Below are 14,724 nucleotides of genomic sequence, written 5' to 3'. Positions count from 1 at the left end.
GTATGAAGTGGCATATGCATGTGTCCGTTGGTTTTGGAGAAGAAGATTTTTGTAGCATTTCACAATTTCACCACTAACCGCAACATGGCGGCAGCACCATGTGACCGACACGTGTAGTTTTCACTGCATTTGTAGGTATAAGTGGTGTCTACAACACTTGCGAGTTTCGTGAGTATTAATGTATGTATGAGCGTGTTAGGGGCATTAGAAGTTTTGGCAGAAGGAAAAAAAATATATAATAATAATAATAATAATAATAATAATAATAATAATAATAATAATAATAATAATAATAATAAAAATCCTATCAGAAACAATAGGCTTCCAGAACTTCGTTGCTTGGCCCCCTAATAATAAAATGTTGATGTTTATATAAATTACTTTGTTGTGTAAATGGGTTAATTTATATATATTTTTATGGTTACACTTTAGATTATGGTGCTGCTTATTAATGTGTTATTTATGATTTATAAAGTATTATTAAATGATTAATAGATACTTCATAAAGCATGAATAATGCACTATAAACTACTTATACTGCAGTTATAGCACTCCATGGAATGGTCACAACGTTTAACAGGTAGTTAAAAAGTGTCCCTTTTCCTACTGCTTTGACACATTCCTAATACATATTTTTTCAGTTATGGATCATTATTGTTTCATAGGAGGAACAATGTTTAGCTACTGTTGAACAGGGCCATTCCATGTATTGCTATAACCAAGTTATAACTAATTTATAATGTATTATTCACATTGATAAGCAGAATCTTATTATAAAGTGTTAACGTATTACCATTTTTATTTTGTTTGCATTATGATGTATATTGTGCAGGCAAAGCACTGTCACACTGCCTTGTAATAATTGTAAGTACAGTTGTTAATTAAGTTGTTGTTAAATCTAGCTTTAAAACCCTATTCTGTCTCCTACCTAAGCTTTCATTTCTAATACATTTTAGTACAGCCCTATTACTATTACTACTACTATACTATTAATAATATATCACTACAAAGTGGATAGAGAGCAGAATATCACAAAAATATTAATATGAATACTTACCGCTTGTGTTTAGCCTTCGTGCACTGTGCAGTTAGCACCCCTTTCTCAAATTCTGTTGACTTTTCCGCAGAAGCAGGCTTGGCCGACGTGACTTGCTTGCTGTCCAAAGTCAAGTATATTTTACAATGCACCCTCCCTTTCCATAATTGCTTCTGCAAATGTCGCAGCCGCTGCTTAATTTTTTCAGCACTTTCAAATGTCACAGCCCCTGCAAATGTCGCAGCCTGCATTATATTTTAGCACTTCCAAATCTCGCAGCCGCTGCAAATGTCGTAGTCTGCTTTATTTTTTCAGCACTTCCAAATCTTGCAGCCACTGCTTTATTTTTACAGCACTTCCAAATGTCGCAGCCCCTGCAAATGTTGCAGCCCCTGCAAATGTCGCAGCCTGCTTTATTTTTTCAGCACTTCCAAATCTTACAGCCGCTGCTTTATTTTTTCAGCACTTCCAAATCTCGCAGCCTCTGCAAATGTCACAGCCGCTGCTTTATTTTTTCAGCACTTTCAAATCTCACAGCTGCTGCTTTATTTTTTCAGCAGTTGCACTTCATGGCCACCGTAGTTTCCAGCTTATATCAGAAAATTTGGACAACTATATTATACAGATTAGATTCAGAGGGTATTCAGCACATCTTCTGGGATTTGAGTTGCTTAGTTGCTTTTAGAGTTTCATCTAGCCTTTTCTTGAAGGAAACCAGAGAATCCACTTCAACTGTGGGTGTGTAAGGTGTTAGGAAGTATAGTTCAGTGTGTTGCATGCATCTAGCACATTCTGCCTCAACTTTTTGTGTAAATTATTGCCATCCTTTCCCTTGTAATGAGTGTATTTTAAAAGGCACATATACAGTATATAAAAATAGGTCCAGGGTTCCTAATTATCTATGGTTTAATCCTTTATCTGCCAAATTACTACAGACTATGTACATAACTAAGGAGGACAATCTCTACAAAAGCAGAACAGATTGTATTAAGAAATCACTATTCATGATATACCTACTGAATGAAAACTCACTGCACACTCTCAAAAGAGTCAACTATATTTTGAGAAAGCTCACCACTCTCCAGTTCTAATAGTTTAACATTGAATTCTATACACTTACATTTGCAAAACTAAATATAATGCAATTGTAGTGGGGCAAAGAAGCATAATTTACTACTGTATCAGCAAGTAATGATCATTATACATCCCCCAGCATTCTAGACCTTCACTGCAATTGATGCTACCCCTGAAGATGGCTTCTTACTTTGGACTTATTACATTCAGGCTTGCACTCATTATAAATTGGACACATTGTCGTTTTACAATATCTTTGTACTGCATATATTTTCCATTTATCTCTGTGCCTGACTTGATATTTAACTAAGGACAGATCACAGGAAGCCTGGTCAAGACATTGTAGTTCACCTCTTATCATCCTTGTACCACTCAAAGTTGGCAGTTGGCACAGACATGGCCTCACAGCGTAGGATTGCAGACTTTCCCAAATGAGCAGGCATGTTCTTCACATCTGTGATCACTGGGGGATCTGAGAAAAAAGAGAGACATATCTGATCTTTAGGGCACTGTGAAATTCATGGGGAAACCCAGATAATGTTGAACAGTGTAGACAGAAAGACTGCCAATGGGAGTAAATGCAATAGAGGTCCAGGCATGTAATATGTTGCATACTACTGTATCGGTTGCTAAACATGTAGGGTACTAACAGATCAGAGGTTCCCAAAATGGGGTCTGCGACTGACTAGGGGTCCACGAGGGGGTATTAGGGGGTTTGCAGCCAAATCAATAAATAACAAAAGATTGCTTATCACCTGAAAGAGTGAGGCATTTGTAACCCACATTATTTTTGCAGTAAGTTACTTCTGGTGATAATTCCCCCCTGTTCCATGGAAGGAAGTTACTGCTTATTAGATTTCTTTAGTTCATCTAAGTGGGGGGAAAACCAAAGCCATTGGGGGGAAATGGGAGGAAATATTTCATGGGGGAAACATGGGGGAAAGAGGATATCAAACAGGGGTCAAAAGTAAAAAGCTGGGGGTTCTTTTCCTTTTTAATTTTCCCACAGTGCTCATGACATTTTAAAATATTGAGGCTGCCCTCCAACAGTGATGATGGACTGCCCCACTCACCAGTAATATTGGGTTCTGTAGTTAAGCGCCAGCCTGACTGCGCTCTCTTCAGTTGTGTTTTGTGCAAGTTGCTAAGCAACTTATTTGTCTGTTTTTCTAAGCTTTGTTGTAGTATACACTCACCTAAAGGATTATTAGGAACACCATACTAATACTGTGTTTGACCCCCTTTCGCCTTCAGAACTGCCTTAATTCTACGTGGCATTGATTCAACAAGGTGCTGAAAGTATTCTTTAGAAATGTTGGCCCATATTGATAAGATAGCATCTTGCAGTTGATGGAGATTTGTGGGATGCACATCCAGGGCACGAAGCTCCCGTTCCACCACATCCCAAAGATGCTCTATTGGGTTGAGATCTGGTGACTGTGGGGGCCAGTTTAGTACAGTGAACTCATTGTCATGTTCAAGAAACCAATTTGAAATGATTCGACCTTTGTGACATGGTGCATTATCCTGCTGGAAGTAGCCATCAGAGGATGGGTACATGGTGGTCATAAAGGGATGGACATGGTCAGAAACAATGCTCAGGTAGGCCGTGGCATTTAAACGATGCCCAATTGGCACTAAGGGGCCTAAAGTGTGCCAAGAAAACATCCCCCACACCATTACACCACCACCACCAGCCTGCACAGTGGTAACAAGGCATGATGAATCCATGTTCTCATTCTGTTTACGCCAAATTCTGACAGAAATCGAGACTCATCAGACCAGGCAACATTTTTCCAGTCTTCAACTGTCCAATTTTGGTGAGCTTGTGAAAATTGTAGCCTCTTTTTCCTATTTGTAGTGGAGATGAGTGGTACCCGGTGGGGTCTTCTGCTGTTGTAGCCCATCCGCCTCAAGGTTGTACGTGTTGTGGCTTCACAAATGCTTTGCTGCATACCTCGGTTGTAACGAGTGGTTATTTCAGTCAAAGTTGCTCTTCTATCAGCTTGAATCAGTCGGCCCATTCTCCTCTGACCTCTAGCATCAACAAGGCATTTTCGCCCATAGGACTGCCGCATACTGGATGTTTTTCCCTTTTCACACCATTCTTTGTAAACCCTAGAAATGGTTGTGCGTGAAAATCCCAGTAACTGAGCAGATTGTGAAATACTCAGACCGGCCCGTCTGGCACCAACAACCATGCCATGCTCAAAATTGCTTAAATCACCTTTCTTTCCCATTCAGACATTCAGTTTGGAGTTCAGGAGATTGTCTTGACCAGGACCACACCCCTAAATGCATTGAAGCAACTGCCATGTGATTGGTTGGTTAGATAATTGCATTAATGAGAAATTGAACAGGTGTTCCTAATAATCCTTTAGGTGAGTGTACACTAAACAGCAAAATAAAACAATTCCCGAGTTTGCATTATAAAACACTGTATAAGTCAGTTATTTAACCATAACAAATAGTATTTGCCAACATCCACAAATAAACACAACTTTACTGTATCGCATATAGTAGGTGCTATTTGCAGAATCTGTCTCTTGTTTCACCACATAACTGCAAATGACACGTATTATTTTTAATTTCCTTAGCAGATGTCCTTAACCAGGGCAAGTTACAGTTGAAACAAAATACACATTTCACAATGAATCATACAGTAACAGCAGCTACAGTATAGCAGGTTATAATTTAACTAAAGTGTGCCCGTTTCAGTCATGGCATCTATGGACTTATGGATGCATTTATTAAACCAGTCCATAATGTTTTAGAGGGAAACCCAGATCTGCTGTAACTTTGTAAATGGGCACATGTTAACTAAATCGTGATCGCCTTCATACTGATTGTCTCTGCAGGGCTGTTGTACAACAGACCTGCACACCATTCGAAAAACAAAACCTTGCCAGAGGTTGATTTAAATGAGGTGGAAAATGAGTCCTAGTTAAAGAGATTTGTTTTCTAAGAACGACTTGGATTTTGGCTGCACCTCTACAATACAACATGAAATACCATTAGTAGACACCAAGCCCTTTTGACAGCCATACAGGAGAATACCACCAGCACAGTATCAGGAGGTTCGCAAACACCTTCAAACATTATGATGGGAGGAGGCACGATCCACCCAAGAAAGGGCCCCTCGATCCGTAAGGAAGTACTAAAGTTTCTAGGGTTTGCTGGGTACTACCGATTTATCTGGGCTACTCTCAACTGGCTGCTACCTTGTTTAAACTTACTGGGGGAAATACAAAGGGGAAGAGAAAGACCCTGAAGTCTATTACCACACCACTAATATTTGAGAGGACAGATCAGTGTAGCATAGCTTTCAGTGCCCGAAAAGAGAAACTGACTAGTGCTCCCATCCTGGGCTATGCTGACTACAGCTTGTCCTTCCTCCTTCAGACTGATGCTTCACTGGAGGGACTGGAGGCTGGCCTCACACAGGTCCAAGGGGGGAAGGAGAGGGTCATCTCGTTTGCAGCCCATTGCTTTTCACCTGCAGAGAAAATGTATCCTGCCCACAAGTTAGAGTTATTGGCTTTAAAGTGGCAGTAGCAGAAAAATTCACAGACTACCATAAATTCACTGTCCTGACTGACAATAATCTACCAGTGTATGTTACCAGCAGGGCCAAATTGGACGCCACAGGACAAAGGTGGGTTGCCCAGCCGTCTTTAATACTCTCAGTGTTTTATTTAGCTGGTGTAATCTATTAGGGCCAGATTAGATGCTAGTGTAGTGAATAAGCAGGGAATAAGGGTTACACGTAGAACATACACACACGTGTGTATGTGTGTGTATATATATATATATATATATATATATATATTACACATACACACACACCACTTATTGTTATTATTTCCTAATTTATACATGTATTTGTTACAAATTCCAGTACAGTAGTGGAGTCATATAGACTTGATGTCTTATAGTCATCAAGACAGTAGACTACTTAAAACAGGTTTCATGCTTTAATACTACACTTTGTTGGCACAGTGGTTAAGGAACAATGCTGCAAACCAGGTGTTGTGGCTTCGAATCCCAAAGTGGCTGTAATTTATTATTATTATTATTAATATTTTAATTATATTATATATATATATATATATATATATATATATATATATATATATATATATATATATATATATATATATATATATATACTGTATAGTTTTTCTGAAGTTAAACAAGAACAAACAATTATAAGGTGATTTAATAAGGCTTTTACACAGCTTCTCTTAATTAGAATTGCATTTCAATAACTTGGCTGAGGAAACGTTAACTCCTAGCAAATGTATGACAATGCAAGGACAAAGGAACTCATTGATATCCACTTAGAGTGGATCATTAATTGAATTCAGACAAACTAAATGCAAGAAATCAAATACAATAACACTAATCCTAATAATAATAATAATAATAATAATAATAATAATAATAATAATAATAATAATAAAAAGACATCCAAATATGCACTGAATTTAATAACACTTAAGTAAAATAAATAAACAAATCACCCCCTTTGTGCACTGCAAGCACCGTATTTTCAAAAGATAAAAACAAGCTTACTTATGGAAATCAAAAAGGATATGGCGGCTACACACCTGTTTTGGACACACAGCAGCAGTAACGTACATAATAAGATTATGTTTGAGTCTGTGACGATCTCCATACATACAGACAATTATGGGTACTGTATAATACGTATTACTACTACATTCACAATATCGTAGTTGTACTGCAATACTACGAGTATGAGCCTCGTTGTTTGCCCTGTCAGGACAATGGCATAGAGGTGTGCACTACTATATTACAGAGGAGGTGTGCATTATGGGTTGTGTCCAGACTCGGGTGCATTGCACAGTGTGGACTAATGCCAGATGTGATTTCTAATGATATATATGTGTACAAATGACCGAATGTGAAACATGGCACTCGCCTCAGTCCAGCACACTGCCTTCATTCATCCACCTGCAGTCCTGTTCCTTTAATGCTGTGGCTTATTAACATATGGTAATGACTTGGCAATTGGAAACATGAGATGGAAATATATTCTGGGCTGACATTAAACATGCACATAGCGCAATCAAATTTGAATTGCGTGAAAGCCTTAATTAGACTGAATATACACATTTTTGTGTGATATTTGCATGGCGCATTCATCCAATAACTGTGCAAAACTTTGTTCAAACAGTGGGAATATCAGTGCACTGTAGAGTGGCACGGGTTTGTGAGGCGCGAACAGGTTTGTGTGACACAGAAAAAAAATGCATGTCGCACAAAGATTTGTGCCATGTTTGAATCTCTCTCCTTTTTTGGCCAAGTTGCATATTTCTTTGTGTGACACACATTTTGTGTGGAAATTGAGCAAAGTTTGAAAATCGGGCCCAAGGATTTATATTTTTCACAGTGTTACAAATTCACTTTCCTGAATATCAGATGCTCTAAAAGTAAAGACAAAATCTTGATTAAACTTATCCACCCCACAGCATATGCTCCTTAACATGATCAGCCATCTCATCTTCATAATCATCAGACACAAAAGCTGCAATAAACTTAACTTTAAATTAATTAGGTACCTGCTCTCTAGCAATGCCCCACCATTTTCTAGAAACAATGTACAACACTTTACGAAGCCTAGCAAATTTATGTAAAATGTAAAAGAATCATCAGTAGTGTCTTGTACCTTTTGTAACAAAGTGTTATAATTATAATCTGCCATAGATAAACCATTCTGAATTGTTCCCAATTCTATCTTAAGTTCACTCGGTCTTTGATTTTCTTCTTGGTCTTTTTGTATTGTCACATAACGTGGCCTTTTATGTTAATGAGCAGTGTCACACGTTGAACATGTGACCTATTACAAGGCTTATAAAAATGGATGTTTGACGCCCTCTTCTTCCTCATCCCCCTTGGTGTTATTTGATAAACCTGTGTACATGCCTGAGAAACAATACTTTAATAAAAGTAATCAAGATTTACATATGTTCTCACTGGTCACTGAATCTTGTGTTTTCGGAAACATTGCTCCAACTCCACAGGCCCTATGAAGAGGTAATGGAAACACAACAGCTAATTCCATTCCCACTGCCCCCCTACCTGACCGTAACATCAAAGGTGTTGTGGTAGGACAAGGGATATTAGGAATGTCTAACAGCGGTGAACTAGGTTCCAACACTAAATCTAAAGAAACATCAATGAGATCTCCCCCACCAAAGTTCAGTAACTGGTCAGGGGAGTCCACTACTCTTTCAGTCACTACGATACCTTTTTTGTTGTTTAACTTCTTAAACACACCAGATCATATTATTTGGGTCCCATCTGGGGTGCCAATTTCTGTAATGGTTGCTTAACATGTCCCAGACAACCATTTAATCTTGCCAATAGATACAATAAACAGCAGTATAATATTCCGCTCTGCAACCCATCACCTAGACTTAACATAAAACAACCCTTGTTACAGTAACCAGGGTAAATGATAAATGGCATGTGGCGGGAACCAAAAAATGAACATCAAAATTATGGGGGTAGATATATATCATAGACGCCTGACCCATAGGGTAAAGTAGAGAGTACTTGCTGTGCAGGTGGCCCGAGGACTACTGGATGCTCCAAATTATAACAATTGGCTACTCCCTACAGTTCCAGACCCATCCACCCCACTTCAGAGGTGTGGTGTGGACGTGAGTGAGGGACCCATTGCAGTGTGTGGCACTTCATGTCAAAATTGCTGCTCTCTTGGAGAAACATGAGATCTGTGAAGTTCCCCCTCCACGGCAGCACGAGGGATTCTATTCCTCATACTTCCTAGTGCCCAAGAAAGATGGCGGTTTCCGCCCCATCTTGGATCTGAGTTACCTGAATCGCAGCCTCAAGGTGTTGCATATCAAGATGCTCACCCTGCACTCCATGTCTCAGGCTATCAAGTCTCTAAACTGGTTCACCTTGGTGGATTTGAAAGATGCTTACTTTCACATCCCCATTGTGCAGGCACACAGGAAGTTTCTCCGCTTCACCTTCGAAGGCCGAGCATACAAGTTTGTTGTTCTTCCATTCAGCCTGTCTCTAGCTCCTCGCACTTTCTCCAAGTGCATGGACACAAGTATGTCCGTGTGGCTCTTGATGTAGTAGCACTACCTGGTTCCAGGGTTACGCTTTGGCCTAATCTTGCATTCCTCCCTAAAGTGCTGTCTCCTTTCCATATCAACAGGCCTATTGAGTTGATGGCTTTCCATTCTCCTCCCTTCTCTTAGGAGGAGGAGAGTAGGCTAAACCTGTTGTGCCCGGTGCAGTCTCTCGGGTGCTATTTGGAGCGCACTAAGGACATTCAGGACTCTGACCAATTGTTTGTGTCCTACGGACACAGACGCGGGGCGAGGCGCTTTCAAAGCAGCACCTCTCGCACTGGACTGTGGACACCATTGCCACGGCCCATGAGTCGGCTGGAGCCCCGGTGCCTGAACACCTGGTGGCCCACTCAACTCAAGGTGTAGCCACGTCGTGGGCCCTTTTTCAATGTGCCCCACTGGCAGACATCTGTGCGGCTCTCCATACATCAGTAAATACCACTCCTAACCAAGACCTATATTTTCCTGCATTGCAGAATATATCAAACGTATTATTTAAAGAAAAGCTAAATGTAAAGATTGAATAAATACAAATATTAAGTTTTAAATGTGTGTGTGTATTTACAACACCATGTGATGTAAATGAAATGTAATGTTACTAAGTTAACTTAAGAAATCCTTAGAAGAAGAACCATAGAATATATATGTAATATAAGAAGCATAGAATATATATATAAACTGAGAAATTTCAATAAAACTCAATAAAAGCATTTTATTAGTATTATTAGTAACAAAACATAAAATTATTTTAAATAAATATCTAATGTAATCCATTCATGCAATAAGATTAAGTAAATACACAATATCATTTAAGCAAAAACCTATGTGTGTATGTTTATTTACATAATTTACACATTACAATAGCTTGAGGGTGCAGTCTGAAGACCTTAATGGTCTTGGTTGTATTGACAGTAAGACATTTGAACAGACTTCAGTACAACTAACTAGTAACATTCTTACAGACATAAAGAACTAAAACACAATTTTAATAATCCCCACCTCCCCACCCCGTCCCCCGCCTTTAGGTCTTTAGTGAGATAGGGTTAACCCAAAACAATCAGGCACAGAAAATAGAGATGGGCTAGAAATAGAGAAAACAAACAAATAAATAAATAAATACATACATACAGTGAGGGAAAAAAGTATTTGATCCCCTGCTGATTTTGTACATTTGCCCACTGACAAATAAATGATCAGTCTATAATTGTAATGGTAGGTGTATTTTAACAGTGAGAGACAGAATAACAACAAAAAAATCCAGAAAAACGCATTTCAAAAAAGTTATAAATTTATTTGCATGTTAATGAGTGAAATAAGTACTTGACTCCTTTGACTTAGTACTTAGTGGCAAAACCCTTGTTGGCAATCACAGAGGTCAGACGTTTCTTGTAGTTGGCCACCAGGTTTGCACACATCTCAGGAGGGATTTTGTCCCACTCCTCTTTGCATCCTCTCCAAGTCATTAAGGTTTTGAGGCTGACGTTTGGCAACTCGAACCTTCAGCTCCCTCCACAGATTTTCTATGGGATTAAGATCTGGAGACTGGCTAGGCCACTCCAGGACCTTAATGTTCTTATTCTTGAGCCACTCCTTTGTTGCCTTGGCTGTGTGTTTTGGGTCATTGTCATGCTGGAATACCCATCCACGACCCATTTTCAATGCCCTGGCTGAGGAAAGGAGGTTCTCACCCAAGATTTGACGGTACATGGCCCCGTCCATCGTCCCTTTGATGCGGTGCAGTTGTCCTGTCCCCTTAGCAGAAAAACACCCCCAAAGCATAATGTTTCCACCTCCATGTTTGACGGTAGGGATGGTGTTCTTGGAGTCATAGGCAGCATTCCTCCTCCTCCAAACACGGCGAGTTGAGTTGATGCCAAAGAGCTCGATTTTGGTCTCATCTGACCACAACACTTTCACCCAGTTCTCCACTGAATCATTCAGATGTTCATTGGCAAACTTCAGACGGGCCTGTACATGTGCTTTCTTGAGCAGGGGGACCTTGCTGGCACTGAAGGATTTCAGTCCTTCATGGCGTAGTGTGTTACCAATTGTTTTCTTGGTGACTATGGTCCCAGCTGCCTTGAGATCCTCCCATGTAGTTCTGGGCTGATTCCTCACCGTTCTCATGATCATTGAAACTCCACGAGGTGAGATCTTGTATGGAGCCCCAGACCGAGGGAGACTGACAGTTATTTTGTGTTTCTTCCATTTGTGAATAATCGCACCAACTGTTGTCACCTTCTCACCAAGCTGCTTGGCGATGGTCTTGTAGCCCATTCCAGCCTTGTGTAGGTCTACAATCTTGGCCCTGACATCCTTGGACAGCTCTTTGGTCTTGGCCATGGTGGAGAGTTTGGAATCTGATTGATTGATTGCTTCTGTGGACAGGTGTCTTTTATACAGGTAACGAGCTGAGATTAGGAGCACTCCCTTTAAGAGAGTGCTCCTAATCTCAGCTCGTTACCGGTGTAAAAGACACATGGGAGCCAAATACTTATTTCCCTCATTTACATGTAAATCAATTTATAACTTTTTTGAAATGCGTTTTTCTAGATTGTTTGTTGTTATTCTGTCTCTCACTGTTAAAATACACCTACCATTAAACTGATCATTTCTTTGTCAGTGGGCAAACTGAACAAATCTGTCAAATGACCTCCTTGACTTCTTTACACTCTGAGTCATCCAAAGTTTTGCCTAAAAGGTCTGATCTGATCGCGCTGGGTAGAATTCAGTGGGGGAGGAGAGTCCAGCTAAAAAAATAAAAAAAGGTCTGCCGAGACCAGCCTGTAGAGACCAAAAGGTTAAAAGCTGCGAGGAATCCGGCCCTGTACATTCACAGCCACTCTCTTATCTTAGCTCCATGACACAGATCCTTCAGAGTAGACCGGAAAATACAATGTAACATTAAAACAGTAAAAATGTAGGGTGTCTGTCTAGTTAGTTAGACAGATGTATGAATTCTCAGCATTAACACTGTTAAGGCTGTACAGAAACACGTGAGAACTGTAAGGTCTTGTTGTTTTTATTTTTCCTTACTGAGGTATTATCATTTCCAGACAGGATCAGTAAACTAAATGAAAATAAAATGAAATGTTTGTGCTTTAAAAGATTAATTTCACTTTACATTTGTATTGATTTTTATTACAAATAACTTAAATAATAAATAAACTGACCACCCACCACCGCCTGACAAATTAAACTTTCCAAATAGCGACATTAAAAATAAACCAAGTTGAAAGTGTAAAGATTGCATCTAAGAGGGGGTTCAAATTAAATGACCATGAGATTTAACATATTAGTAATTGTAAGAATAAGTAGCATCTTAATAGTTACCTTGAATTCACGGCGATACAGTAAATGAACTGGCATGGCCTGGTCGAACATTATTCAAAATACAGCACCAGTCATTGTCTGGAGCGTTACACAAATTGGGTGACAGGATTTCTCAGGCTTTAGGGAGATTGAACCATCGTCACACATTCCACAGCATAGGACACTTACTCTCATACCCAGTCATCTGTCTGCATTACCCCTGAAATTAAAAGTACAGCCTCAACGACATATGTTTTCCTGGTCTCTCAAGAAGTATGGTGCCATATGTATTGCTTTATAAGTACATGTTTAAATCTTATGGATGTGTTGTTTTTTTTAGCGTGATTTGACTTACCAGTAAAATACATGCTACATGACAAACGTTCATTTAAACAAAGATCAAGATTTTGTATTTATTTATTTGGATTATTCAACCTTAATAAAATGCATTATTGTAAATCACAATGTTGAATACATACAGGGAGCCTATAACAAATGCTCAGGGGGAATCTGCTTTAGACAGAATACCTAAAACACATCAGACGGGTACACATCAGACATAACTGTTTACAAAGATTTTCTGTCCTTATGACACTTGTCATCTGGAGAAGGTTTTCAAAGTAATATGAAAGAAACAAATGTGTAACTTTAAACATAAATACACGTTTTACTCATTTGTGTCAATAAAGAAAACTAAGTTCAGTCCCTAAAACGGAAACCTAATACATTCTTAGAAACAACTGTAACACTGTTACACAGCTGTCAGAATAAGTTGACAGTTCTAAGCTGGCTTGGCCAAGCCTTCCTCTTTTCCCCCTGCCCAAGTCTACTACCGGCCAGCCTTCCTTTTCTTCATTCTCACCTCTTTTGGACACTGAACTTTCCTCTCTCCTCCTAGGTCACAAACCTACAACGTGTGCCCTGGACCCTCTCCCCACTTGCCTCCTGCAAACTACTGCTCCTGATTTACTATCCTTCATCTTCTCCCTCCTCAACTCCTCAATCCTCTCTGGCTGTTTCCCCTCTGCATTTAAACAAGCTGCATTTTAACAAGGAACTACCACCCCGTCTCCCTTCTCCCCTTCCTCTCAAAGACCCTTGAGCTCACTCCTGGATCCTCTGCAATCCGTCTTCCTCACAGCTCACTTCACTGAGAATGCCCCTCCTGGCAGTCACGGATTCCCTCAGCTGTGCTCGGGCAGCCTCCCTCTTCTCAGTCCTCATCCTCCTCGATCTCTCTGCAGCATTTGACACTGTCGATCACTCCATCCTCCTCTCCTGTCTCACTGACCTTGGAATCCCTGGGACTGCTCTCATCTCATCACTGAAGTCAAAACAGCCAGAACAGAGTCCCTGACTTCCTTCCAGTGATTACTCAAGATGCAACTTTTCAGACTCTACTTGTAATTTAGTCATTAATTCTCCAGTAAGATTGCACTTTACAACATTTTATCATACTACTTGCCTTACGTTACTAGTACTCGTATTGTTATTTTGATTTCCCCTATGATCCCTTTCCCTTTGCCCTTGACTGTGACCTAACATCATGTCTGCACTCGGCTTTTACAATCCAGGATGTAAGAGCTCATATATTGTATATACTTGTGTAAATTGGAATTCATAAAATGTATTATGGTTTGAATTGCACTGTAATATGTAAATTGCAATTTGTAATGTTTTATACCTTGAACTGCACTGTATTTTTGCACTTTGTATTGCACTTATTTTGTAATTCACCCTGGATCAGGGTGTCTGCTAAGAAATAAATAAATAAATAAATAAAAATAATAATAATGATAATACTTGAACTACTTTTTTGTAATGTTAGGTAAGCCTACACAATAGTTGTATAACAAGCTATAGCGGTCCATCTCATATAACATTTTCGGGGCAGAAACGCTGCATTTACATTGAAATTGAAGTGTAATTCTTATTTTAAAACATACATAAACATGAAATAACAATAAAATAAACTTCACGCATTAAACTGTAAACTGGTGTAGAAATCTGGGCACATTTCTAAGCAGACTTATACAGTTATAAATATATAAATATAAACATAAATATCCAGTTTTAAAAATAGTATAAAACTTAACTATAACACCTTATTAGACGTGAAAGCATTTTGAAATGGCTGTCTGTCCATTACAGCTGCATACATACAATACA

At 39.3% G+C, this 14,724-nt stretch overlaps 1 protein-coding gene across 1 annotated transcript in view; it reads right to left on the bottom strand.

Moving 5' to 3' along the window:
• Positions 1–14,724, bottom strand: part of iglon5 (IgLON family member 5) — a 326,672-nt gene that overhangs the window by 19,213 nt on the left and 292,735 nt on the right. The window contains exon 6 of the mRNA XM_066719470.1: positions 2,462–2,582. Within this exon, the coding sequence (XP_066575567.1) occupies positions 2,462–2,582 (121 nt within the window). The remainder of the gene's footprint in view (positions 1–2,461; positions 2,583–14,724) is intronic.

The sequence above is a fragment of the Amia ocellicauda genome, chromosome 12 (genome assembly GCF_036373705.1).
Source record: "Amia ocellicauda isolate fAmiCal2 chromosome 12, fAmiCal2.hap1, whole genome shotgun sequence".
Classification (NCBI taxonomy): Eukaryota; Metazoa; Chordata; class Actinopteri; order Amiiformes; family Amiidae; genus Amia; species Amia ocellicauda.
This window is presented reverse-complemented; position numbering and strand designations above follow the sequence as displayed.